Source organism: Labeo rohita, chromosome 13 (genome assembly GCF_022985175.1).
Source record: "Labeo rohita strain BAU-BD-2019 chromosome 13, IGBB_LRoh.1.0, whole genome shotgun sequence".
NCBI lineage: Eukaryota > Metazoa > Chordata > Actinopteri > Cypriniformes > Cyprinidae > Labeo > Labeo rohita.
This window is the reverse complement of record NC_066881.1, coordinates 34483967-34511919: the sequence shown is the minus strand read 5'-3', so window position 1 is coordinate 34511919 and position 27953 is coordinate 34483967. Positions and strand designations below refer to the sequence as shown.

The 27953-nt window shown below is 35.1% G+C and overlaps 1 protein-coding gene across 4 annotated transcripts; it reads left to right on the top strand.

Moving 5' to 3' along the window:
• The first annotated feature begins 22 nt into the window (after positions 1-22).
• On the top strand, positions 23-27808 carry mypn (myopalladin). 4 transcript variants are annotated; one of them, XM_051126355.1, is made up of 22 exons: positions 23-480; positions 3021-3965; positions 9595-9770; positions 9848-9893; positions 10153-10555; positions 10644-10718; positions 12339-12480; positions 12641-12664; positions 12762-12878; positions 12995-13796; positions 13887-15311; positions 17012-17153; positions 18311-18388; positions 21451-21672; positions 22171-22320; positions 22410-22486; positions 22603-22729; positions 23054-23261; positions 25116-25281; positions 25437-25570; positions 25919-25965; positions 26152-26291. In XM_051126355.1, the coding sequence occupies exons 2-21, from the start codon at positions 3025-3027 to the stop codon at positions 25930-25932; spliced, it is 5469 nt and encodes a 1822-aa protein (XP_050982312.1). In that variant the 5' UTR covers positions 23-480; positions 3021-3024; the 3' UTR covers positions 25933-25965; positions 26152-26291. The 4 variants fall into 4 exon arrangements, with proteins under 4 accessions (XP_050982312.1, XP_050982309.1, XP_050982311.1 ...); XM_051126352.1 differs by lacking the exon at positions 25919-25965 and having other exon boundaries at positions 28-480; positions 26152-27808; XM_051126353.1 differs by lacking the exons at positions 23-480; positions 25919-25965 and adding an exon at positions 648-967 and having other exon boundaries at positions 26152-27808.
• The last annotated feature ends 145 nt before the right edge of the window (positions 27809-27953 follow it).

The following is a 27953-nucleotide window of genomic DNA, read 5'->3' as shown; positions in this document are numbered from 1 at the left end:
GTGAGCAAGTGATGGAATGCTACATTTCTCCAAATCTGCCAAAGAAACAAACTCATCTACATCTTGGATGCCCTCAGAGTGAGTATATCTCCAGCAAATGTTCATTTCTTTAACACCCATAATGCACTGCTTCTGTGTCCTCCAGACTGTTGTAGGTGCTTCACAAAGGTGTCACCCTTCTCCTGACAACATTCTCCCCAGCCAATGAGGAGCAATCATTCCCTGGCACACGCTTCAAACCCTCCACCTCCCTCAAATAACCTGCCACCGACACGCTGACAAATGTTTCTGCTTAACTGGTAACAGGTCGCCCAGGCAGGCGGTCACTGTGTTGCTGCTGTAAACTTCAAGGTTAACTTTGCTCACGATTAGGAAAACACTCTGGCAGCTGCGCTCAGGCCGTCTGGAAAGCTGGAATTTAAGTGGTTTATAAGCAGGTGCAGTAGATATAGACGTGGTGGACATTCACACAAGTTAAAGGTAAAGCACCTTGTTATTTAATGACTTATTTATCCAACTAAATGCTTTTAACGCATGCAATGCACTCACTTTTTAATGTGTTTAACTCTGGGATAAAATTGTATCCAGCTCTGTATACATTTGTCCAGACAGACTAGTTTCTATTTTAGTTCAGCATGTCAGAATAGTTTTGGAGTCAGCAAATTATGTACATAATAAATATGCATTGACTCTTATAGAATAGTGAACTGATCATTCTGCTTTTGCAAATGTTCTAATGAGTAATCTGATTTATAGTGTTGTATTTTGCTCATGTAAAGTGAGCTGTGCTATTATTAGCAGTGACGGGGGGCTGGAGTGTGTTTGCTCAGGATTAATGCACACAACAGCTGCCCGCACAGGTCTGTTGGAAGGGCATCGCTGCTTCTGTTAATTGCTCCGATTTGAGTGTCAGTAGCATCTGCAGGCATATCCCCTTTCTGGATTCAATAACAACAGGGGGCCAATGGTAAAAACCTTTCTCAAATTTTGCTAGGAAGATTAAAATGTGTGGATATTAGGATATAAATATTAAAGAAATTCTGCTTTGTGGCACAAGAACCTCTAAATTATCTGAACTAAATTTGCACTGAAAAAATGAAGGATTTCGACTAAAAATTGCTAGTAAATTTGTTTTAAAGTTGTCTTAAAACCAAAACGATGTGGTAACACTTTACAATAAGGTTTATTAGTTAACATTAGTTAACTACATTAGTTAACATGAGTTAAGAGTAAACAATACATATACAGCATTTATTGATCTTAGTTAATGTTAATTTCAGCATTTACTAATGCATTATTACAATTACAAGTTGTGTTGTTAACATTAGTTAATGCACTGTGAACTAACATGAACAATGAATGACTGTATTTTTATTAACTAACATTAACAAAGATGAATAAATAGTGTAATGTATTGTTCATTGTTCGTTCATGTTAGTTACACTCCAAAAAATGCTTTTCTTGCTTAGATTTTTTGTCTTGTTTCCAGCCAAAATATTTAAAAAAAAAATCTTAAATCAAGAAGGATTTTCTAGACAAGTAAAAATTGTCTTGTTTTCAGAAAAAACAAGTCAAAATTAAGTGAGTTTTTGCTTGCAACAAGCTAAATAATCTGCCAGTGGGATAAGCAAAATCTTGTTTTCGATTTCAAGCAAAAACTTGTAACTTTTTCTGAAAACAAGACCTTCTTAATTTACGAATTTTTAGATATTTTGGCTGGAAGCAAGATAAAAAATCTAAGCAAGAAAAGCGTTTTTTTTTTGCAGTGTAATATATTAAATAATGTTAACAAATGACACCTTGTTGTAAAGTGTTACAGTTTTTATTAACATTTTGAATCATTTTCCATATTCATTTCATTTTAGTGAAAGTTTTAGTGATTTTTGATTGTGTATTTTGTCATTTTTAGTAGTTATATGTGTTTATGTCTGTATAGTTTTTATTAACTTTTATTTCAGTTTTAGTTATTGTAGTACATGAAGTTAAACTAAAATAAAATGAGAAATGTTGCCTTGCCAACTAGCTAAAATAATTAGAAAATATATATTTTATTTGAGTTAATGATTATTTTATTTCAGAACTTTTTACGTTTTAATTTTTGTTTCAGTTTAGATGCAGTTTTATACATTTAAAATGTCATTTGGTTTCCTTTTTTTTTCTTCCTTTTTTCATTGAAAATTGCGAAATATCAGGAAACTTTATTTATTTTTAGTAACTATTATTATTTTTTAGGCCTGAATGAATAAAATCGTATAGTGAATGTAAATTCTTCTTCTTGTGCTCGTCTCTAAAATTTTTATATTTACTGCACTTTGTGAGTGCAATTTTGTTAGTAACGATTATTAAAAATCCATATCTAGTTACCAAAAATAACTGAAAAAGATATTTGTTGTTCCAAATGTGTTCTGAAATTCACAGAGCACTAAATATCTAATGACTGATCTTATGTTTTAAGAGAAATTCTGTTTGAAAGAACACAATGCTTGAAATGTAACTGCATTTTCATAGTTTTAATGAAATTGGATTTTATTCTCCAGTAATATGAGGTTTTTTTGGAATGCTTAAGTTTAATAGAAATATGAATTAAATTATTAAGAAAAAACCTGGAAATGTCAGAATGTTTCCAATTGTATTAGAGTGATTATGAATTTATCAAGTTGTGTTCAGCTCTAAATTTTTAATTGCCTGTTAAAACTTTGTTAAACTTTGTTAAAAAATAATATTAAAAGTCCTGTTAAAAATAATTGGCAACCAGTCCAAAAAAAGGGAGGGAACAGTATTTATACATAGTATAAGAACAAATAATACATATAATCTCTGATTGCAGTATAAATTCAATATCAATATGAAATTAGACATATTTTGAATTATGTATCCATGTAAATAACGTATATTAAAAAACATAATACAGTAAAAAGCATTATAAAAACACTGCCAAAAGTCCAAAAATGCCGCTAATTTCACCATAGTAGATGATTATTATTAATTTTTGTTTTTAATTTTTGTTTTTTTGTTTCCAGCAACATGCAGGACAACAGCATGGATCAACCCACATCCTTATCGCAGCTTTTGCGTGAGAGTTACCTGGCCGAAGCCCGAGCCCGTCACAGACACGGCGAATCCAGCTGCATAGACAGCCCTCGCCGTCTGGTCTACGGGACGCTCAAGGAGAAAGCGGACGATTCCGGTGGGAAAGTGGATCCACAGTTCCCAGACCTGTCTGACTTCCTAAGCCAGGAAGAACTGGACAAGAGCGTCGATCTGGCCTGCAAAGCGTTCAGCAGTGATCCTCGAGAACGTGAGGAGAGATCCGACGCATGTCCACCAGTGAGCAACTTTAATGTTCCTTCCAGCAAACCCGCTCCAGAAACGGAGGTCATTTCCGAAAGACAAACAGTCCAGACTCCCATCCAAGACAATGCGGTCAGGAACGTCAGAAGTGCTAGGGAATCTGCGGCGGATTTCAAAAGACCTCAGAGAAACGCTCCATACGGCTTGGAGACACAATCCAAGAAGGAGTTCCTTAACAAAGCAGCTGATTTCATAGAAGAGCTTTCGTCTCTGTTTAAAGCCAACAGCTCGAAGCGGGTTCGGCCTCGCACTTGCAAAACCCACCGGAGCCGACACCAAAACAAAACCCAACTTGATGGCACTTCGTACTCCATTAATCCAGAAGATCGAGAAAGACCTATAATGCTCAACCAACAGATGGAGGAGCCGATGGAGAACAGTCGAGTCGCGGAGGAGCCGTACCAGGCGGAGGAGCCTCAGGAACCGGACCTGGAGCCGGAGCCGGAGCCGGAGCCGGTGTGTGAGGAACCGGCTCTGATTCAGCCTGAGATCTCGGAGGAACCCGTGTGTGAACCTCCACACTTTATACAGAAACTCAAAAGCAGGGAGGTTCCTGAGGGAAGTAAGGTCCAGTTGGATTGTATCGTCAGAGGACTGCCTGCTCCTGAAGTTCGGTGAGTTTGAACTGCTTTTATTGATGCACGTGGTTATTGCATTACTATTACTATTGCTAATGCAGGAAGCAGCCACATAATAAATGCATGAAATAGTCAGAAATCTTTTGAACAACTGTCACTCAAAAATTGCTAGTTAATCAATTTTCACTCAGAAATTGCTAGTTACGAAGAAATAGCAAGTAACACATTGAATTAAGCAAGAAAGTTTAAAATAGTTTTTTCTTGTAAAATGCATTCGAGTAATCTTTGTGTTATTTACAGCTTTGAAAAAGATATGCACTACCAGTCAAAGGTTTTTGAACAGTAAGATTTTTATCGTTTTTCTGCTCACCAAGCCTGCATTTATTTTGGTCCAAAATCCAGCAAAAGCTGTAATATTGTCAAATATTTTTACTATTTATATTTTAAAATGTAATTTATTCCTGTGATCAAAGCTGAATTTTCAGCATCATTGCTCCAGTCAAATGATCCTTCAGAAGTCATTCTAATATTCTGCTGCTCAAGAAACATTTCTGATTATTGATTATTTATTTATTTTTTTTCCTCAGGATTTTTTGATGAATAGAAAGATCCAAATTTCAGCATTTATCTGAAATAAAAAGCTTTTGTAACATTATACACTATACCATTCAAAAGCAAAAAAATTTTTGGAAAAGAAATTATAGAAATTAATACTTTTATTTAGCAAGGATGTTTTAAATTGATCAAAAGTGATGGTAAAGGTATTAATAATGCTATAAAATATTCTATAATATCTGCTGTTTTCCTGTTTTCAACATAATAATAATGAATGTTTTTTGAGCAGCAAATCAGAATATTAAAATGATTTCTCATCAAGGATGTGACTGGAGTAATGATGCTAAAAATTCAGCTTGAAATCACAGGAATAAATTATATTTTAAAATATATTCAAATAGAAAACAGTTTTAAACAGTTTTAAAATTTTACTGTTTTCCTGCACTTTGGATCAAATAAATGCAGGCACGGTGAGCGGAAGAGACTTTAAAACATTAAAACATTAAAAACCTTGCTGTTCAAAAATGTTTGACTGGTAGTGTCTATGTAAAAATGCCTTGACAACACTGCTTATGAAAAAGTGCATTTAACTGCATTGAATTTGTAATGTGCTTAAAATCTTACAATTATTTTTAACCGCCTAATAATAATATAGTATTGATAATATAGTATTGAAATAAAAGCATACTTAAAAAGAGAGACACTTTCATGACTGTTTCTTAGCACAAGTAAGTACACTTAAAAATGTAAATTATAATTTCTGTTTTAAAGTACACTGTAAATTGTTTTAATAATTTTTTGTTGTACCTTAAAAAAGCACCTATTTTGATGTGTGGACTGACTAAAGCACATGTGACTCATTTTAATTAGTATTTAAAGTTAATATGTTGTAAATGTACTGATTTGTATAACAGAAATGACATTAATGTACACTTTATCATACATGTTTGTCAGTATTCAGCAGTACACTTTAACCGTATTTTAAAGACAATAGATGTAATTGTGAAATTGCATATAAAGATGTGCTTAAGTGTCCTTAAGTGGGTCAAAAAAGCACTTTTAGGGATAGTTCACCCAAAAATAAAAAATGGTGTCATCATTTAGTCACGTTTGTGTTGCTCCAAACCTGTATAAATTTCTTTTGATATCTTGAACACAAAAGAAGATATTTTGAAGAATGTTAACAAAACAGTTGACGGTAGTCATTGACTTCCATAATACAAAAAAATAATACTAAAATGGGCCTTGTTTTGCTAGCAAATGCATGGTAAAACTCTAGTTTCTGAAGCATTGGGTATGAGTACAAAGACGTCTTGTGAAAGCTGACCTTATAACATGCAGTCTGAGCTCAGCCATTCTAATTTTGCCACATTGGAAATATGATGCTATGAGAATGCAGGCGAAATTATCGTCCTACATCTTTAGTAGAGCACAGTTAGCCAAAGAGTAGAAGAGTAAACAAGATATTAAATGGGCACAGAGCTTTGCAAATTATTGCACAATTGGTGTGGATATTATTGGGAACAGCAGTTTTTACTTGTCCTAATTCAAAAATAAATCACACAAATGAATGTCACTTCCTTACAGCAAAAAAAATTAATGATTTATTTACTATTTGTAGTGAGTGTGTTTGTCATGAAAAGGTGATAATGTTTGTTTACTAAAAGCTAATTGCAGAATAGACGAAATCAAAAACATTTAACATGAGCTCCTGACTTGAGCTGGTGAACTTTGAAGAGTGATTATCTTTCAGGCTCTCTTAACTCGTATAAAAAGCTGTATGACTCAGATTGTGGAACTGAGCTGCTTAAGCTGGGATATTCATCTTTTGCTTCTCTACAAACTGAATGTCTTTCATAATATATATGGTTTAGTGCTCCAGTGTAATGAAAAGAAGAAATGGATTAGAACATTTTAGTGACTTAATAATATATGAAGAGTTCAGATGCAAAAGCCCCTAGATCCATCTGACGTATTTCTTTAAAATTAGCATCTTTCTGGCTACTTTGTATAGGTTTCTATGTTAGTACTGGTACTTCTGATTGGGCTGAGGCTGGAATTTAGTGAGTTTGACGTAAAAGCATTTGATGAACATATACTATGTGACAGGAGCATTCACTCAGTATCTAATTTTTCACAGAGATGGTTTTTAGCTGGTTTTGCATCTGAGCTCTTCATGTGTTCTCTGTTAAAACATAAAACTGACTAAAATACGTTTGAGTGAACTATAAAGCTATCTCACCACTACTTCAAATAAAAATGGTTGTGCTTTTAATATTTTTGCATTTAATAACTTTGCCAAAAATGTATCATGCTTTTAACATTTGCATTTAATAACTAGATATAAATTGACCATGCATTTATCTTTTGTTGTATTTAATAACTTTGCATAAATTGATCATACATTTAATGTTTTTGCATTTTATAGCTTTGTATAAATTGATCATGCATTTAACTTTTTTTGCATTCAATGACAGTATAATTTGATCGTGCATTTAACGATTTTACATTTAATAACTTACTGTATATAGATCATACATTTAACATTTCTGCATTCAATAACTTCCTATAAAGTGATTATACATTTAACATTTTTGCATTTAAGATCTTTGCATATATTGGTTGTGCTTTTCAGTTCTTAAAAACATATACTGTAAATTGATCGTGCCTTAAACATTTTTGCATTCAATAACATGTATGACTTGGTCATGCATCATGCATTTAATAACTGCATAGAAATACATCATGCATTTAGCATTTTTTGCATTTATTAACTTTGTGTCAGTTTATCTTGCAATAAATGGTTTTGCATTTAATAACTTCATATAAACTGATCATGCATTTAACATTTTTGCATTGAATAACTTTGTATGAACTGATCGTGCATTTAGCATTTTTGCATTTAGTAACTACGTTTACATTGATCATGCATTTAACGGTTTTGCATTTAATAACTTATTACATTAAGAAACCTAAATTGATGCATTTTCTGTTAGTATACGGGTATCTTGTAAAATCTGAAAGATATGTTAACAGCATTAGCATGACAAAACCTTTAAGTTTAAGATTTTTAGACACTTGCTAAACACGTTGTCATGATTTGTTTAACTAAAATGAATTAGGCTATATAAGAATGATTTGACCGTGTAGTTTGTTTAAGAAGTTCTTTTCTAAACATAATTATGGTAATCAGTGTGTCATTGATGAAACGTTAGTGTAACATTACTCAACACAAACTTCCCACACTGAAAGGTCAAGGAAACCCGTGCTTTTCTGAGCGCGTCTGTGTGACAGGTGACGTGCTTCGACAGCTGTTCTCAGTGGCATTACACCTGGTCCGGCTGACCGAGAAACTGTGATGTCAGAAACATTAGATCATCCCTCCACTGACCCAAACTTACTTCACTTTTCAACATTTTACTTACAGCACAATTCGAGAATGTTCATCTGCCTGTCTGTACAAAGAGTCACATGACCAATGACACTTATTTACAATAAAATTTTACTTGATCTCTTTTCTAAAATTCTGAAACTTTATTTTTAAGTTTCTAAATAAGTCGATCTAAAAAATCCTTTTGTTTGTTACCTAAAACGTGCCTAAAATTGTCAAGTGTTTCATTGTCAGAGACAAATGCCTGCGAAATATCTGACAGATCTATTAGCGGTGTTGGTTGTGTTAGTGATTGTATGAGAGGCCGTTCTATATTTAGTTCATGCGTGTCGGTCAGGGATGCTGCCGTCCGGTTTTAACAGGGGTTCCTGTGCCGTGGGTGAGTCGAGAGGGAAAATAGACCCAACAGGTGCAGATCTAGGGCTGGATGTCTTTCCCCCACAGCTCAGGCTTTCAAAGTAGAGTCTTACTCATTAGAAATGATCCTCATTGGCTCATGGATCGAACCCAATACATTTCAGCCATGTCTCGCCCATGGAATGAACCACAACTCATCTCTTCAGAATTGCTTTAAATTTCAGGGAGGCAATTTTAGGAAACGGCAGGAGTTGAAGTGAAATAACTGTGGTATAGTCATTCTAGGTAAGGCTGTAGTTATTTTTGTGGGTTCTAGAATATTCTTTTAGCCCATTAATGTATTACTGAATGAATGCTGTTGTACTTTTTGTGATGTTGTGGAGTTCTTATTTTGCTGATGTGTTTAATAAGGAGGACTGATTTTGGATCATTTGTAAGATGCGTTGAACACAAACTGATATATGCCAAAAATAGCTTCATGAGTAAATGGCTTTTTATGATGTCTGTTAACAGTTAACTAATTTTTGCCATTCAGTGACTAAAGAACGTCATTATGTCAGTAGAGTAAATACAATGAAAATTCAGTTTCATTATATTTGGTAAAATAAAAGTGTGTCTGGCGTCATTCATCCATTTGGTGATTTTAAAAATGTTGCTGTACATGTTGGATAGTTTTTCTTTTTCACAATTCCTGCTTGTACAGTATTAATTGTTGTTGTTTTTTTATTCAGACCTTTTCTACATGCTTTTGTTGTCAGATGTTAATTTGAAAGTTTGAAAGCAAATAGCTTTTGCAGATGAACCGGTTTTTCAAGAGAATCTTGGCTAAAAATGGAAATGCATTCTTTACTTTTGTTAATACACACATTTGTGGCCCTTTGTTTTGACTTTAGGCAATTTTGACCATTTAGTATGTCCAAAAGCTGTTCATCATATTCAACATTATGTATTTTAACCATAAATTTAATTTGTTTGCTTAGTGTGATGGTGATGGACTGAAAATTTTATGAGGTTTTATGCAATTTATGTCTGCTTAGATAATTAACACAAGTGTCATTTTGCAAAATCTGTTTTACTTTTGTTTTGTATTAATGAACTTGTGACCTACAAGACCACAAATAGTGTTCAAGGCATTCATTTAGTGTCACTCGCACACTTAAAAGCTTTAAAGTATTGAATTAAATATGCATTGTATTTGTGTTGTAAATAACTTGGGGTGAAACATTTCTGTGTTTTAATCTGTTAATGTCAGTATACAACTGAATGTACATTCACTGGATTTTCAGATGAGGTCAAAGGTTTGTATGTTCTCGTTGATGTGTGTTCCTGTCCAGAATGTGACATTCTAATTATGTTTTCCAGGTGGTTTTGTGAGGGTAAAGAGTTGGAAAACAGTCCTGATATTCAGATCATCGCCAACGGTGAACATCACACTCTGATCATAGCAGAGGCATTTGAAGAAGACACGGGCAGATACTCGTGCTTTGCCTCTAACTTTTATGGCACAGACTCGACGTCAGCAGAAATCTACATTGAGGGTTGGTAAAATAATTATTGGCCATATCGATTGCAGCTGCAGTTTGAAATTAAGATTGTACTTTTATTTTTATTTTAGGAGCGTCTTCATCAGATTCTGATGTAGAACAACATTTTCAAGCACAGTGAGTTTGTAGATTTTGCAATATGATGTCATGTGATAAGAATTAAATAAGCAGAACGTTTTTTAAAAATCTGACGCACAATTTTTTTGGCTTTTTTATGATTCTGCATGCACATTAATCTGCGCAAGGTTCAAAATCACAGACAAACATTTATTTATTTATTTAACAAAACACACAAAATTATGCATATGTTTGAACTCCCTGCAGTACCTTTATGGACCCCCAGGGGATGAAAACACATTCACAATCTCTTTTTCAGACTTAATAAAAAATCTCCTCAGCCCAAGCCTGCTGTGGTCTCAACAGAGCCCAGCACATCTGCTGAAGACACCACATCAACTGTAACAACCACCTTTGCTGAACCACCAGCACCTTCTGACGCAGAACCAGTGCCACTTACCGAACTGATTGCTGAGACAACTTCTAAGCAGGAAGATACAGAACTTCTGACTTCCAAGGTTGTCAGCTCTGAAATACCAGTGCTAGAACCAACTGTACCTGTACCTGAACCAACCATACCTGTACTAGAACCACCAATATCTGAGGTGGAGCCTATTCCACCTATTCCTCCACTGACCATTGCACCACCACCACCACCATCACCTCCATCCAACCAAAGTATCTCTGATATACTGTTAACATCTCAACAGAGCAATCCTGAGGTACAAAAACACACCAAATCCACAGTTTTCATTATTCCTACTAATACATTGTTTCTTACATTTTACATTCAAGTGATTTTATTTTCAGAATATAAATGGCAGCAGTAGTTATCTTCAAAACTTCGATGTAAGGCCCATAATGGCAGCTCCTGTTTTTACAAAGGTAAATGAAACACAGCTTGTATTTCCAAATCTTGTAAGACACTGAGTGTCAATAAAATATAAATGAATGCTTAAAAAATGTAGTTTAATATTTTGATATTTTAACCTTTTGTGTGCATGCTTACCAAAATCCGGAGAGTTAAAGGAGAAGTCCACTTCCAGAACAACAGTTTACAGATCATGTACTCACCCCCTTGTCATCCAAGATGGTATGGTGCCCCGAGTGTGAACTTGCAGTTTAAATGCAGCTTCAAATGATCCCAAATGCGATTGTAAATGATCCCAGCCGAGGAAGAAGGGTCTTATCTAGTGAAACAATCGGTTATTTTCATTAAAAAATACAATTTAAATACTTTTTAATCTCAAACGCTCGTCTTGTCTTGCTCTCCCTGAACTCTGTGTATTCTGGCTCAAGACAGTTAGGGTATGTCGAAAAACTCTGATTGTATTTCTCCCTCAACTTTAAAAATCTTTTTAAAATCATCCTACATCGCTGCAGAAGATCTGATCCAGTCTTTGCAAAGTGAACATGCAAAGATCATCAAACACCCTTAACAAAAAAGTTAAAACAGCAATATAGGATGATTTTGAAGTTGAGGGAATACATGAGATGGGAGTTTTTCGACATACCCTAACTGTCATGAACCAGAAAAAAACAGAGGTCGGGAAGAGCAAGACAAGATGAGCGTTTCACATTTAAAAAGTATAGAAATTTTATTATCTTTATGAAAATAACTGATCCTTTCGCTAGATAAGACCCTTCTTCCACGGCTGGGAACATTTAGAACTGCATTTGGGATTGTTTGAAGCCGGGGCACCATATCAGTCCATTATATGGAGAAAAATCCTGAAATGTTTTCCTCAAAAAAATATGTTTTTTGAAACATACGACTGAAGAAAGAAAGACATGAACATCTTGGATGACAAGGGGGTGAGTACATTATCTGTAAATTGTTGTTCTGGAAGTGGACTTCTCCTTTAAGTTTTAGTTTAGCTTTAGTATGCAATTAGCGATTTTTGCTTGGCAGGCAGTTCCACAAGTTGCTTGCAATTGCAACAATTGCATAATGCAATTTTTTGTGTAGGTGCATCAATCCATTGAATCACTTTTTTTTTTTTTTAACAAAACTCTGATTCACACTTACATGCTTGGCAGGCAGTAAAATGGGCAAATCCAGTGCAAGCCATATTTAGAAATATTATAGAGATTTGGTGGTGTCCCCATTTGACTTGGGCCAGAAAGAAACCACATAGCAATGCACTATCAACCCCACAGAACAGCCTTTAAAATGCATAAAATTCACACTCTCACAAAAACGGTTCCAGCTTGTCACTGGGGCAGTATGCTCAAAGGGACACCTTTGTACCTAAAGGATGCATGTTAGTACCATAAATGTACATATTACTATTCTAGGGTACCTAAAATAGGTACAAATGTGTCAAGCTGTTGTACCCGTCAAGGTGCATTTTTTTTTTCTGACAGTGTATAGAGTAGCAATGTCTTGGCAGCCATCCAAAAATTCTCGTGGCAGTAGTTATTGTCTTCAGAATGTATAAAAATCTAGTTTTCAAATGTTTTCCATTCCATTGTCATTGTACACCATTGTCTCCTTCGGTGCAGAACCTCCAGGATGTCCTGGCTGTAGAGAGTCAGTTGGTAGTTCTGGAGTGCAGAGTAAAAGGCATTCCCTCTCCTAAAGTGGACTGGTACCGAGAGGGAATGCTTATTGAAGATTCTCCAGACTTCAGGATCCTCCAAAAGAGTATGTATAACTTTAGTGCTCAATGCTTTTAGATATATGGTTGGATCCATAATTGAAAACTCCACCTCTATTAACTTGAAAGAAAAGTTTTCAGTGCTTGACTTTTTCTTCTTAAAAATTGTTATCTGGCAATCCACACATTCTGTTCTTTTTATCCCAGAACCAAGATCCATGGCTGAATCTGGTAGGTGGATTAGATTACTCCTGCTTTGTCAAGGTAATTACTTCATGACTGTAACCTCCTAACAGTGTACCATTTCTCTATTTGATGTGGACATCAGAGGAGATATGTACTTTGGTTATTGCCGAGGTCTTTCCAGAGGATTCTGGAACATTTACTAGCATAGCCAGCAACAAATATGGCACAGTTTCCAGTACTGCAGTATTGAGAGTAAAAGGTAACTTTGAATCAGCTTCACTTTAGACTGCTTAAACTCTTAAGTTCATAATGAAATAAAAATGTATACATGTATCTCAAGTCTAATTCTGAACAACATATTGTCTGCATTGATAGGACACAATAATAGCAGCACCAACCCAAAAACAACAAGCACTTTAACAGTGGAATCCTCCTTCCAGAAGGTTCCCGCAGCAGAACTGATATCAACAAGTTTAAAGCGTAAGCCAGATGTTCCTCTGGTAAATAACAAGCTTCACTCAAGTATGATTTGCCTTGACCCTTTGAGCTCTGGATTTAAGCATACAGACCCTCAGCACTCTGGAACGCCTCGCTCAGATTCCCTAAATTCTAGTACCCTTCGCCATGACCTAACTACTAGCCTACCTAGTCTAAACCCTCTCAGCATTAACAAATACAGCTCAGATACTTTCAGGACTAGTTTACCCCAGCTAGACCCACTCAGCTTTAATTCTTCTTCACTGAACTCAGACTTAAACCATAAGCCCCTCAGCTCTAGCACGACACACTTTGATTCAGGAGGATCTAGTTTTGAGCCTTTCACAGAAGTGACCCAAAGTCCACCAAACGGATCAGCCTCTGGCATCAGTATGAGCTCCGATGCCTGGCTTGAACCTTCACCAAATGGTTCAAAATCAATCCCCAGCCCTTCTGTTACTGGTCTCCCACCAATAAACTCCAGTAATCCTCAAGAGCAACCAGCTGTTAAACCCCTACCAGATCCCCCAACTTCTTGCCTCAAGACAAGACCCGAAGGTGTGTTGGGGAATCACAACGAATCCCGCTCTAGTTCTCGAGTTGGCCTCCGTGTCACCTTTAGACTCCCGGAGGATGAAGAAGAGGAAGAGAAAGGAATGTTGTCCAGAGAACCACCACCAGTGTTGGCTAAACCAAAATTGTAAGTACCAACTTCAGACTACTTACATTTTAGGACCTTCTGAAGTATATACAACATGTTTGTTTTTCCCGTTCTTTTGTCTGATCTTAGAGACCCAGAGCAGCTACAAATCCTCCACAACCAGGTGCTTTTGGAACAGCAGCAGGAAAACGGCTCCTCAAGTCAAGATTCACCACATTTAGACAGGACAAGTTTGGAGCCACCACCTGTCAAGCCAACTCAGCCTCCTGCAAATCCAGTGCCATCCCAACCACCTCCCCTTGTAATGAACTCTGCTCCGATTCCATCGCCGATCCCCGACTCTATTCCACTACTTCCTACAGCACCTGCACCCGTTTTAAAAGCTGTACCTATATCCCAATTGAGCATGCCTTTAACCATGCCCTTGTCCCAACTTACTCCATCAGCCACAACCTTACACAACCACCCTTCAATACCTCAACCAAATCGGGTTCCTACTACTTTAAGTACTGCTCCAGCAGGAATGCTTCCCTCTACCCTACAAACTCAAACGAATGTGGCGCCCACTCTTCCTCAGCTGAATATGGGGCCAATCTCACCCAACTTGGCTCCAGTTACCCCTATGCCAAATGTGATACCAACAATCCCAATAACTTATCCTGGAGGAGCCCCCAACATCCCTATGCCTCCAAATGTGGTCCCTTCTGCAACTTTTCCTCAACTTATCATGGCACCAACAACCCAACCATCTAACGATGTGGCCAATATCCCACCCATTAATCGTTCCACTCATATTTCACAAATAAATATGAACCCAACCTTGCAGATGAACTCTGTTCCTGTCAGTAACATGAGTGTTGCCAGAACACAGGCATTGATGACACCTGATTCATCAACGGTAAACAAAATTGCACCAAAGTTAAACACCACCTCAAATTCTCATCCCAGCATGGCTCCACAAGACACACATTCTCAAGGTGTGTCTTATCCACCCCTAAGTAAAATCACCTCACCGCACCTTGTGAGAAATCAACCTGCACCCATCCTGAGTCCAGTGTCTCCACCTCAGTTGAATGACACCCAGCCTCCACTTCCCGGGATTATTCCAGTCTCCACCCAGAGCTTTAGCTACACAAGGCCAAAAGAGTTTATCGCAGCCCAGACGCTCTCTCCCATCAGGAGTCCTTCCCCAACCGAGTCTCCTGTTCCAATGCTCCACGAATTGGCTGCACAGATATTCCCGAAGTCGACACGGGAGCTCACTTCGCCCATCAACCAGTTATCTCCGTCCCCAAGAAAGTTCCCAACAAGAGTTCTGGAGTGTCCGAGCAGCCCACCATATGTGTCCTCACCACCTCCATTGCCTCCTGGGCTTGTGAATTCAGTGTTTTCTTTCAGAACTCAGTCACCGCCACAAGCTTCTTCACCAACGTCTAGCAGCTCCACCCCCAGCCCCATCCAAAATCCAGTGGCTTTCCTTAGTTCAGTCCTTCCTTCACTTCCAACATCTCCTCCGACCAATGCCATGGGCCTGCCTAAGAGGGCTCCACCTGGGTAAGCAAACACAAACACAGGAGTCTCCAAACTCAGTCCTGGAGGGCCAGTGTCCTGCAGAGTTTAGCTCCAACCCTGATTAAACACCTGAACCAGCTAATCAAGGTCTTACTAGGCATACTAGAAACTTCCAGGCAGGTGTTGAGGCAAGTTGAAGCTAAATTTTGCTGGACACCGGCTCTCCAGGACCAAGTTTGAATAGCCCTGCCCAAACACAACATTTCATTATAACAGAGGTCTTCAACCCTACTCCTGAGGATTCACTGTCCTGCAAAGTTTAGTTCCAGCCTTAATCCACACCTGAAGCAGGTTGGAAATAAACTTGGGTCCCAGGACAGTGGGTCCCAGGGTTGAAGACTGCTACATTATAATATTATAATAGCATAATATGGTTTGAAGGTCACATTTTCTCTTAAAGGTGACCTATTATGCCCCTTTTTGCAAGATGTAAAGTAAGTCTTTGATGACCCTGGCGTGTGTATGTGAAGTTTTAGTTCAAAATATTCAACAGATTGTTAATATTGCCACTTTTAGGGTATGAGCCAAAACGTGCCATTTTTGTGTTTGCCCCTTTAAATGCAAATGAACCAGTGCTCCCAAACAAGAGGGCGGAGCTTTAAGAGTCGGGAAAAACAAAGTAGGCTACTCTCACGCACTAAAAATGTCATAAAAACTCATTGTTCGACCAGAATTGGTTTAAAAGTCAGCCATCTAATGGTACTGTGCATATTAAATGGTCGTTCTTGAATTATACAGACGGAGAGCATGGCGCAATAAAAATAACTACATAGCTGGTCATGACTACATATAAAACATATATAACTACATGAGCTTGATAAAGTCAAGCGGTCAACTTCACATTGCACAACATTCCTATTTACGATCATTCTGGTAGCACATGAGGGCAGAATCAGTAAAAACAGCAGAGACAATAATAGCTTTAGCAAAATTAGCCTTGCAGAGTGCCAAGATGCGCTTTCAGAGAGGCAATTTGGAAAACAAATGATTGATACCTAAGTGTTGGTATTAATCCCTAAACATATATGGGACTTAACCGATTTTGTCTGGGACTTTTCCTCAGCGGCTACAGTGGAGTCTGTGGAGACTCCTATTTTCATTGGTGCGTCATAAAAAGCACAACACTTGTAATGCCTCTTTGGTGCTGACATTGTATATCTCCAGCAGCTTCAGCAAAAAAAAAAACAGTAATGGTGGACTGCTGCTTCTCGCTCAAGACTGTGTCTGTGCTAATAGGGCAGAGATCACAAGTGGGCAGGGATTTCTGAAATCTGAAATGGTTTGTTCTGAGAGGCTGTTTATGATTTATTGGGATTATAAAAAACTGAGTGGGTGGATTTTTACCATTGTAGGCAACCTTATAAAAGTGAGTTTTGCATAATAGGTCCCCTTTAAAGGGATAGTTCACCTAAAATGTAAATTGTTTCAATTAAAGAATGCAAAGCACCATAAAATACCATTAAAAGTGGTGTATATGACTATATGCACTACAGTCCAGATATTTGAAGCCTGATCTAAGCTGTTAATCATTGTGACTACACTGAAATGACTAGTTGAGATAAATAAAGACACTGTCTTTATGCAGCTGTTTTACAGCAGAATTTGAATTTTTCTCATATTTGAATACATATTTGTCTCATATTTTAATGCCTTACCTAAGTCTTGTGTTACTTCATGTTCAGGCCTCAAGGTACACTGAAGAAGAATCAAAGAGGATCCAGACTCATGACTGATGACGACATCCGCGAGAGCAAGGAAACACTTTTACAAGATATTGAAAAGAAGTTGCGATTTAGAGATGATCAGCTTCGTTTTGGACAGCAGGTACATGGTGACATAAATATTACAAAGATGTAAGGGGGTTTTGTTTGACTAGTGTATAGTACAAATAGTAGTCCATGCTTTAGTGGGATTGACAGACATAATTTAGTTACACAGAATTTCTGAACATCTTACACTGAGCTACGGGTTTCTTTATGTGAGACACTCTTACTGAGGGTTTAATCTTGGGTTGTAGTAGTTAAGTTTGTGTGGGCTTACACAAACCACTGATTGATGACGATGGAGAAGGAATAGGGAGGAAAATATCCCTCTAAATAACATGCTCGAAGTACCACAGCTTGATCAGTCTGTACTCTATAATAAATCTCTGTCTTATATTTTATCTCTTGTGCTTAAGCTTTCAAGCTTCTTTTTGAAACTGAAGGCTGAATCTAACTCTTGGTTGGCTTGCACCAAATGCAAAAATAGAGTCTAAAAATAGTATCTGTGATAGTTTTTATGTAGTAAAAATGATGCCATGCAAGAATTACAGACGTGTTTGTAAATAGATAATTGTATATTATTATCATTTTATTTCATATTTGATATATCGCTGTAGTATATGCAGCAAGTTCACATGCATGCTTGCAATTTTACTTACTAATTTATATTTGCTTTTGCATTTATATTTATATCATAGAACTGTAAATCTAAAACTATTTAGGTGTTCTGTAAAGGCCTCTAAAAATATTTTAGATTATTTTAGATAAGTTTAAAGTCAACATGAAAACAAACCTGCTTCTTTTCTCATTAAATATCCTGTTTCACACATCCTGTTTTTGTGTTGATTTTAAATGTCAGTATAATCGACTTAAGGACTTCATTAAAAGTAATACTTTCAATTTTAATGTATTGCTGACTGTCATTTATAAATGAAAGCCTTTTTTCATTTCTGTTTGTTGTCTGTATATGTCCATGATGCATCGTGTAATGGCTTTGCACCAGTGACGACCATCCCATTTAAGATTCCATTTCACCATTTTCACATTCTAACATATTTCGTGTGTACATCTGCATCATGCACCATATTAACGTTGTACACACTGCTGGAGTGTTTCTTATCAGAATAACACTATAGAAACACTATTTATCACACATTTGTCTTGATGTGTGACTAGTGTCTGTGTTTCCATCATCGTCATTCATCCTGTCCTCCATAGAAGCCGAATTATGGGGGGGAAGTGAGCCAACCGCTCGGACCAAACATTCCCACCGCAACTGTCATTAACTATGATGAGGTACAAGGAATTTTCTCCATTGCAAGCAGTGCTTTGTTCTGAAATGCATTAGTTTAATAATATAAGAGTATTTTTTGATTAAAACAAGAAACAAGATGATAATAAAAAGCTGTGGCTTCTATTTCACTAATGGAACTGCATGGATAATAACTCTCTTTAGAGGAATATGCAGTACATTTCATTAACACTTTACAAGGTTACATTTGTCAACATTAGTTAACTGTTACGTAAAATCAGTTGTATAAATGTTTAAGGCCATAATTATTTAAAATCTGCACATTTTAACGTTAAATCATGAAGTCCAACTCGTTTAACAAATATTAAAAATATAGTCTTGTCCTTGCAAATCGTAACTAATACTCTAAAATTCTGTCACAAAAGATTATGCATGAGCAACTTTAGTGTAATGCTACATGTTACATACTAACTACGTGAGAATATTAATATCAGTGTTCAATGGATATCTCAAACAGAAGCAATAATGACATGAGCATTACATTAGACCATCTGCAGTTTGGTTGTTGTTGTGTTTTCAATGTAAGCACAATTCAGTTCAGTATCTATGTGAATGAAATGTGAATGCAAACAGTATCTGTGAGTAAACATGAGCGCTGGGATTGAGAGACTAGACAGAGATAGGAATGAACAGGGCTCTTCTGGATTATAAATAGATGTGACTGCATTCAGATATGTTGGCGGACATCCAGAACTGAAGGCGAGCTGTTGCTGGACAGGCCTCTTGAGATACTAATAGGTACTTTTAAAATGGGAAGGTGTGTTAAAGAGGTCATATCATAGCTATTTAGTAACCTAATTTCTATTTTTATTTATTTTCTTATGTTTACACCAAAAAACATTCATAATTTAGTTTAATATGACCATTTTTCATCCTCTCTTTAACCTTCACAACATAAGCAAGCTTGTTTCCGCCATGGAATAAAAACATAAAATAAGTCATTACAACTTTACTTTACAATTCTGACTTTTTTCTCACAACTGCAAATTTATATCTTGCAATTTTGACCTTTTTCCTCAAAATTCTGAGTTTAAATCTCACTAATCTGATCCCCCCGCCCCCCTCGGAATTCAGAGTTAACATCTAGCAATTCTGTTTTATTTGTTTTTGCCATGAGATGGAAAAAAAGCTAAATGTGAATCTTCATCTCACTATTCTGAGTTAAAATGTCATGATTCTGGCTTCTTAGAATTTAAGTTTAAATTTATCAGAATTCTGAGGTTAAATCTTGCCATTCTGACTTTTTTCTCGGATTTCTGAGTTTTTTTGTCTTGGAATTTTCAATTTATATCTAGCAATTCTGCTTTATTTGTTTTGACTGCAACATTAAAAAAAATACGCTAAATATGACCTTTATCTCACAATTCTGAGTTTAAATCTTGCAATTTTGGCATTTTTTTTCTCACAATTCTGAGCATAAATCTTGGAATTCTGACCTTTTTCCTCTGAATTTTGAGTGTAAATCTCGTAGTTCTAATATTTTTCTCTGAACTTTGAGTTTAAATCTCACTATTCCGACTTTTTCTTTTTCCTTGGAATACTGAATTTACATCTAGTAATTACGCTTTGTTTTTACTCCAGGATTAAAAAAATATGCAAAATGCAACTTTTATCTCATAATTCTGAGGTTTTTTTTGCCATTCTGGTTTTTTTTCCCCCAGAATTCTAATCTTAAATCTTGGAATTCTGACCTTTTTCATCTTGGAATTTTGAGTGTAAAATCTCACAATTTTTTTTTTTTTTTTTTTTTCTTTCTTGGAATTCTCAGTTTACATCTAGCAATTCCACTGTATTTGTTTGTGTTGCTGCAGGATTTAAAAAAAAAAGGCTAAATGCTAAAATTCTAAAATTTTTCTCAGAATTCTGAGTTTAAATCCTTTTTTTGCAATTGTATTATTTTTCTCTGAATTCTGAGTTTAAATCTCGCCATTATGACTTTGTTCTTGGAATTCTGAGTTTAAATCTCACAATTCTGCCTTTTTTTCTTGGAATTCTGAGTTTACATCTAGGAATTCCACTTTATTTGTTTTTACTGTGGGAATAAAAAAAGTATGCTAAATGCAGTTAATACTTTAGAGTTTAAATCTTACAATTCTGGCTTTTTTTCTCAGAATTCAGAGCTTAAAATTTGGAATACTGACCTTTTTTTCAGAATTCTGAGTATAACTCTCGCAATTCTAATATTTTTCTCCGAATTCTCAGTATAAATCTCGCAGTTCTAATATAACTCTCGCAATTCTGACTTTTTTGCTTGGAGTTCTGTTTACATCATGCATCAGTTTTTTTGTTTTTGCCATGGGCTAAAAAAATTAAATGCAAATGAAACTTTACAGTAAACAATGTGAAATATTATTGCAATTTAAAATAGCTGTTCTCTATGTGAATGTATAACTCTTGCAATTCTAATATTTTTCTCGGAATTCTCAGCATAAATCTCACAATTGTGATATTCTCGGAATTCTGAGTTTACATCAAACAATTCTACTTTTTTTGTTTTTGCCACGGGCATAAAAAATTAAATGCGAATGCAGCTTTTAATCTCACAAACTAAGTTTATAATTCACAATTGTCACTTTTTCTGCAAGAATTGCAAGATAAATAAATTGTTAATTAAAGATTTGTTACACTTTTTTTTATTTATTTTTTTTATTCTTTGCTAGAAATAAGTTTTCATAAAATCATGATGTTTTGGGAACTATTTTGCTTTGTAATAATTCAGTCTATATGTTGTAATGTTGTATTATCTCCACAAAGTCTGCTTCATGTTGTAATTGATTTACGCATTGTGAAGTGTCATGCAAACATAAAAGTTCACACTGATTTGGTCTGGCACCTTGTTAAATAACTTGACCACTGAATAGCATTGTCATTTATCAGATATCTGTTTGTTTATTGTTATTTTTAGACATAACTAAGATCAGTTTGATTGTTTAATTATAAGCCTTTTCCTTTTCCAAAGCTTCTTTAATTATTATGAAAACATAAATGGGACACATTCACAAATGATTTCAGATAATAAGTTGATTCGTAATTATGTGTTTTGTAGGAATACAAAGTGTCAAGCTTTGAGCAGAGGCTAATGAGCGAGATCGAGTTTCGTTTGGAAAGAACTCCAGTTGAAGAGTCGGACGATGAAGTTCAGCACGATGAAATTCCCACTGGAAAATGTATCGCGCCCATCTTCGACAAGAAACTGAAGCACTTCAAGGCAGTGGAAGGGATTCCTGTCACATTTACCTGTAAAATTGTTGGAATTCCAATTCCTAAAGTAAGTTTTTGACAGCATGTGAAGTTATTGTTATGCATTCAGAGAAAATAACATTTATATTGTGCTCACTACCATACAGAGTTTGGGGTTAGTAAGATTTTTTTTTAATGAAGCCTCTTCTGCTCACCAAGTTTAAAAATACAGAAAAATTGTGAAATATTATTGCAATTTAAAATAACTGTTTTCTATGTAAATATCTTTTAAAATGTAATTTATTGCTGTGATCAAAATTGAATTTTCAGTATCATTACTCCAGTCTTCAGTGTCACTTTTTTACTGTCACTTTTCATCAATTTAATGTGTCCTTGCTAAATAAAAGTTCTCTTTTTTTTATATATATTTAGATGGAAAATCCCGGTTAGATTAATCATTTTTCATTACTATTTTCTAAATAATTTGTTTCCTGAACAGTTGATATTAATTTCAAAAGCATAACAGAAACATAAATACATTACAAACTACTTGTTGATGAACTTTTATTTTGTACTTTTCACACAGGTTTACTGGTTTAAGGATGGAAAGCAGATTTTGAAGAAAAATGAGCACTATAAGAAGGTCAGAGAGGGAGATGGGACGTGTTCGCTACACATAGAATCCGTCACAAGTGACGATGACGGCAATTACACAGTCATGGCAGCAAATCCACAGGTAACTGCACGGAAATGCTGGAGAAAATCATCAGAAATTACTGTCAGTTATAGCAGAAATGAAAGCCAAGCCTGTTTTCATGTCCACAGGGCAGAATAAGTTGTTCTGGCCATTTGATTGTCCAAACGGGTCCTGTTCGAAACCGTCCTGTGGTTCACTCGCAGAGGTGAGTCGGATGAGTGCTCCGTTTTCATGAAGTTCATCTCCAGTTGCAATTAAAAAAACAAGTTTTATAGACTTGTGTATAATAATTCTGTCATCACTCATTGTTGTTTTTCTCAGAGTTCGAGCGCGTGTACAGGAAGTGGAGGGCGAGCCGACTCAAGAGCGCTTCTTTCGTCCGCACTTCCTGCAGGCTCCAGGAGACATGTTGGCTCATGAGGGACGGCTCTGTAGGTTAGACTGCAAGGTACTGAAGATAATCCAGCAAAATGTAACCTAGAGTGATCCCAAAACATATTTGAACAAATAAAATGTCTGAGCATAATTGCATTAAGAGTTCTAGAAGACTTCATTTACAACATAACATCCCTTGTGAAAAAGAAGTACATTTTAGTATACTTTTAAAATGTGTATTTATTACTGAAGTAGTGTACTTAATAATAATAATATACTCAAGTGTATTTTGTTGTTTCATTTAAATGTATCCAATACAATGACAAATAACATACTGCAGAAAGTCTGAAGTGGCATGTTTTGACTTTCATGCTCTGAATCCTCCTCTGCTGTTTAGGTGAGTGGGTTACCCCATCCTGAAATCATGTGGCTTCTCAACGGGAAGCCCATATATCCAGACCTCACTCATCGAATGCTTGTGAGAGAAAACGGGATCCATTCTCTAGTTATTGACCCGCTGACTCAAGCTGATGACGGGACGTACACCTGCATCGCCTCAAATAAAGCTGGACAGAGTTCATTCTGCCTTGAGCTTAAAGTAGTGGGTAAGCACCAGATGATTTCTGATTGTATTTTTAACATCAAAGTACTAGAAAGCCCATTTCTGCCACGCAAGAAAAAAAGTCATGCTTTGGTAAACCATAATTATGACTCAGAATGTCCTAAATATGATATAAGTCACAGTTATGAGATAAAGATAAAGTTATGTCAATTTTTTTTTTTTTTACTTCATCATGAATTTAAACTTTTATGTCAGTGTCATCCTTTTGTATAATAATAATGACTTGATGTCATTTTTAACTTTATCTCATAATTATGATTTGGTATGTTTGTATGACTTTATACATCACAAATGACTAGTCTCATAATTATAACTTTTTATCTAACAATTATAATTTTTGCTGCGATCTCAACCTTTTGACTTCTATTATAAGGAATTTTAAGGCGCATCTCATAATTATAATATGTATAATATAATATATAATATATATTATAATAATTATGATTTGTCATGTCACTCAGTTTGACTTATCTCATTATTACTTTTTAATTAATAATTATGACTTTTTGTTTCATTATTTTGACTTATATTTTGGCTGTTGTAATTTTGACTTGTCATAATTAACTTTATCATAATTATGAGTCATCTTGGACTTTTGGCCTTAATTTGGACTTCTTATCCCATATTTTAGATTTAGAAGTCATAATTATCATAATTGACTTTTTCATGCCATAATTATAAATTATCTCATAATTGTAAACTTTTATATAAAAATTAACTTATGTCAGAATTTTGACTTGTCATAATTAACTTTAAATGTCATAATTATGAGTTATGACTTTATAATTTTGACTTTTTGTCTTATAATTATTACATTTGTCATAATTACAACTTTTTTTTGTTTTATCATAAATTTAAACTTTTATGTCAATGTCATCCTTTTATATCATAATAATAACTTAGTATGTCATTTCTGACTTGTCATTTTTAACTTTATCTCATACTTATGATTTATAATTATAACTTTTTATCTAACAATTATAATTTTTGCTGCGATCTCAACCATTTGACTTCTATTATAAGGAGCTTTTTATGTAATATTTAAGGTGTATCTCATAATTATAAGATCTAAGAATCTAATAATCAGATTTTTCATGTCACTAAATATGACGTATCTCATAATTATAACATTTTATCTAATAATTATGACTTTTTGTGTCATAATTTTAACTTGTATTTTTCAGTCATAATTTTGACTTGTCACATTGAACTTTAAATGTCATATTTATGAGTTATCTTATAATTATAACGAAGACCTTTTGTCATAATTTTTACTTCTCATCCCATATTTAAGATTTTTGATATCATAATTTGTCATAATTGACCTTTTCATAATTATAAACTTTTATATAATTAACTTATGTCGTTTTGACTTGTCATAATTAACTTTAAATGTCATAATTATGAGTTATCTCATAATTATAACTTCGTCTAAGACTTTTTGTTATAATTTTGACTTCTTATCCCATATTTTTTTATATCATAATTTAAGTCATAATTGACTTTTTCATGTCACAATTATAAATTCTCAATTATAAACTTCTTATCTCATATATTTTGTATGTTCTAATTTTGACACGACTATTTACTATGAATTATTTTGATTATTTTGAAATGTTTCTGAAAATACATTTCATAATCTATGTTATCAATGGCTTCTAACAGCAAAATGATCGTCTTGTAAAAGTAAATTTTTTAGATAATGGCTGATTTGTTTTTGACGTGTCCCTAATTTTTATTAAGATTGCGATTTGTCACATACATTACAGATATATTGTGCATCAAATTGTGTATAATGTTTTTCATTCTCTTTTCCCTGTTGAATAAACATTTGCAGAAAAAGAGCTGAAGCATCCTCCTCATTTTGTGGAAAAGCTGCAGAACACAGGCATCGCAGAGGGCGCCCCAGTGCGTCTGGAGTGCAGAGTTGTGGGAATGCCACAGCCGGTCATTTACTGGAAGAAAGACAATGACACAATCCCTCACTCAAAGGACAGAGTTAGGTGAGTCCATTCACATCTGCTGGACCAGGAACAAAAACCAACTACATGAAACCAACAACTGGCTTTAGTGTGCTTTTTACTTGCAGTATGAGAACATAAATGCAGTAAATGCATTAGTTTTTTGAAATTCTTATTCTATATCTTTGTTATGCCAGCATGCATCAGGACACTACAGGTTATGTTTGTCTACTAATTCAACCGACCAGAAAGGAAGATGCTGGCTGGTACACGGTGTCTGCGAAAAATGAGGCAGGAATTATATCATGCACAGCCAGACTAGACATATATGGTAAGTCAATTCCATTTCTTAACATTTCAGCACTATATATTAGTAAAATTTAAAAAAAATAGCTAGGATATAAAGTATTTTAAATTATTCTCCTGCAATGACTTTAAACAGAGTACAGTACTTTTGTTAGCTTCTCTATCTAAATGAAACTACTACACTAATACTCCACCTAAAACTATTTTAATTCTCACTTTTCTAATTATTTTAGGAAATGATTCTGATAATTCTAATATTAATTCTAATATAAATTATTCTAATATTCTAACTGTAATGCACGCTTTTTATGGCGTTATATTAATAAAGTCATTGATTGCTTGTATTTTGATAAGTTCATTTTCCACACTGCAGGACTAATGAAGTGAACCGCAAAAAGGTGGTTAATAAAGATAAAAAAGGTGACCAGTTAAAGCACCTAAAATATACACTTTCTCCAATTATATCACATTTAACCCAAAAGATGCTGAAAGATGTATTTGTCAACTATCTGACTAGAAATACATGAATAAAGTTACTCACAGCATACATGCCAAATGCTGAAGAATTTCGTTAACAGATATTTTCAACCGTGTTGTTTTCTGCAGCTCAGTGGTATCAGCATGTTCATGCACCGATGAAGAAAACACAGCCCACCGGGAATCGATACACTGCTCTAACCGGCCAGGGATTGGATATAAAGTCAGCCTTTCCCATGAGCGACAACGGCCCCTTCATATTCTCTGCCTCCCAACCAGAGCGAACGACAGAAAGTGAGGAGCTGTAGACGCTCACAGGTTTATGAGGGTGCACAGATATTGTAAAGACAACACATTATTTGGAGTAGTTGGAGTAACAATCTAAAAGCAAGCAAGTATCTGATGTCTCTTCACTCATTTGTAATCATTTGTGTCTGCACACGGGAGGAATTTAAAGGAACGGTTCACCCAAAAATTAACATTTGCTGAAAATGCACTCCGCATCAGGAGATCCAAGATGTAGGTGAGTTTGTTTCTTCATCAGATTTGGAAAAACGCAGCATTCCATCACGTGCTCACCAATGGATGTGAATGGGTGCCGTCAGAACGAGAGTCCAAACAGCTGATAAAAACATCACAATAACCCACAAGTAATCCACACCACTCCAGTCCATCAGTTAATGTCTTGCAAATCAATATTAACACTACCTCCAGTGAAAAAGTGGTCTGGTCTGAATCAGGAGAGAAATCTGCAGAGATCAAGTGCGGTTTACAAGCCAAAACAGCTGTAAACAAACATGTGGCTGGATTTTGATGTGAGAGACAACATTGTGGATTACTTGTGATGTATTTATCAGCTGACTGGACTCTCATTCTGACGGCACCCGTTCACTGCAGATGAATCATTGGTGAGCAAGTGACGGAATTCTACATTTCTCTAAATCTGATGAAGAAACAAACTCATCTACATCTAGAATGGCCTGAAAGTAAGCACATTTTCAGCTAATTTTACATTTTTGTCTAAACTATATCTTTAATCTGATCTAGATATACTGGTAGATGAGCATCTGAACAGGTTGTTTTTCCTCACTGCATTTAACATTATTTGCACATGATTTTTCCTTTAATTATGATGACATTTGTGCCATTTGAGGCATTGTGCAATTTTGTTCTTGTCAGTTTGTTGTAATTTTTCAGCTGTTCTGCCTTTTGCATTTTAATCTGGTCTTTTTATTAGACTGTGTGTCTGTTGCATTATCAACTGTGAATGTGAGCTTCAGCAGGTTTTATTCAACAGATCTCTTTAACACATTAACTACCGCTATCATTTCATGTTTTGGTATAATAAAACAAGCATGGGAGGTTTAGAAATTAGTTTCAACAAAACTATACTTAGCAAATGTCACTGTCATCTGATCTAGCTTCACCCTAAATGAAGCTGTTGCACTGGTGAAACTGATCAGATCTGTTGCGAATGTTTAATAAAGTACTACACAAGAATGGAAAGAATGGGTGTATCTAAATTCTCTGATGCTGCATGTGGAAGGAAGAAAGAAATCATTTTGTCTTGTTTATATCATGAATACTGCTGCTTCAGGTAATTCTCTGTAGAGCGATATGGCAGAATCTTATATTAATAAGATTATATATTAAGTATTATATTAGATATTATAAGTTGTTGTGGAAGTTTACAACGCCAATGTATTGTTATACAGTCACTAGAATAAATAAATGCAAATACCTAATGTACAATAGATGTTTTTCTTGAAAATAAAGGTATATTTATTCAAACAAAGAGCGTGTCTCTTCTTCAGTGTGTTGCATTGTAAACAAACAGCACACTTTATTATCACCATTATTATGATTGTTGTTATTATCACTGCTCAATAACTCCTAAACTTTAAATAAATAATTGTATATACTTTAAATAA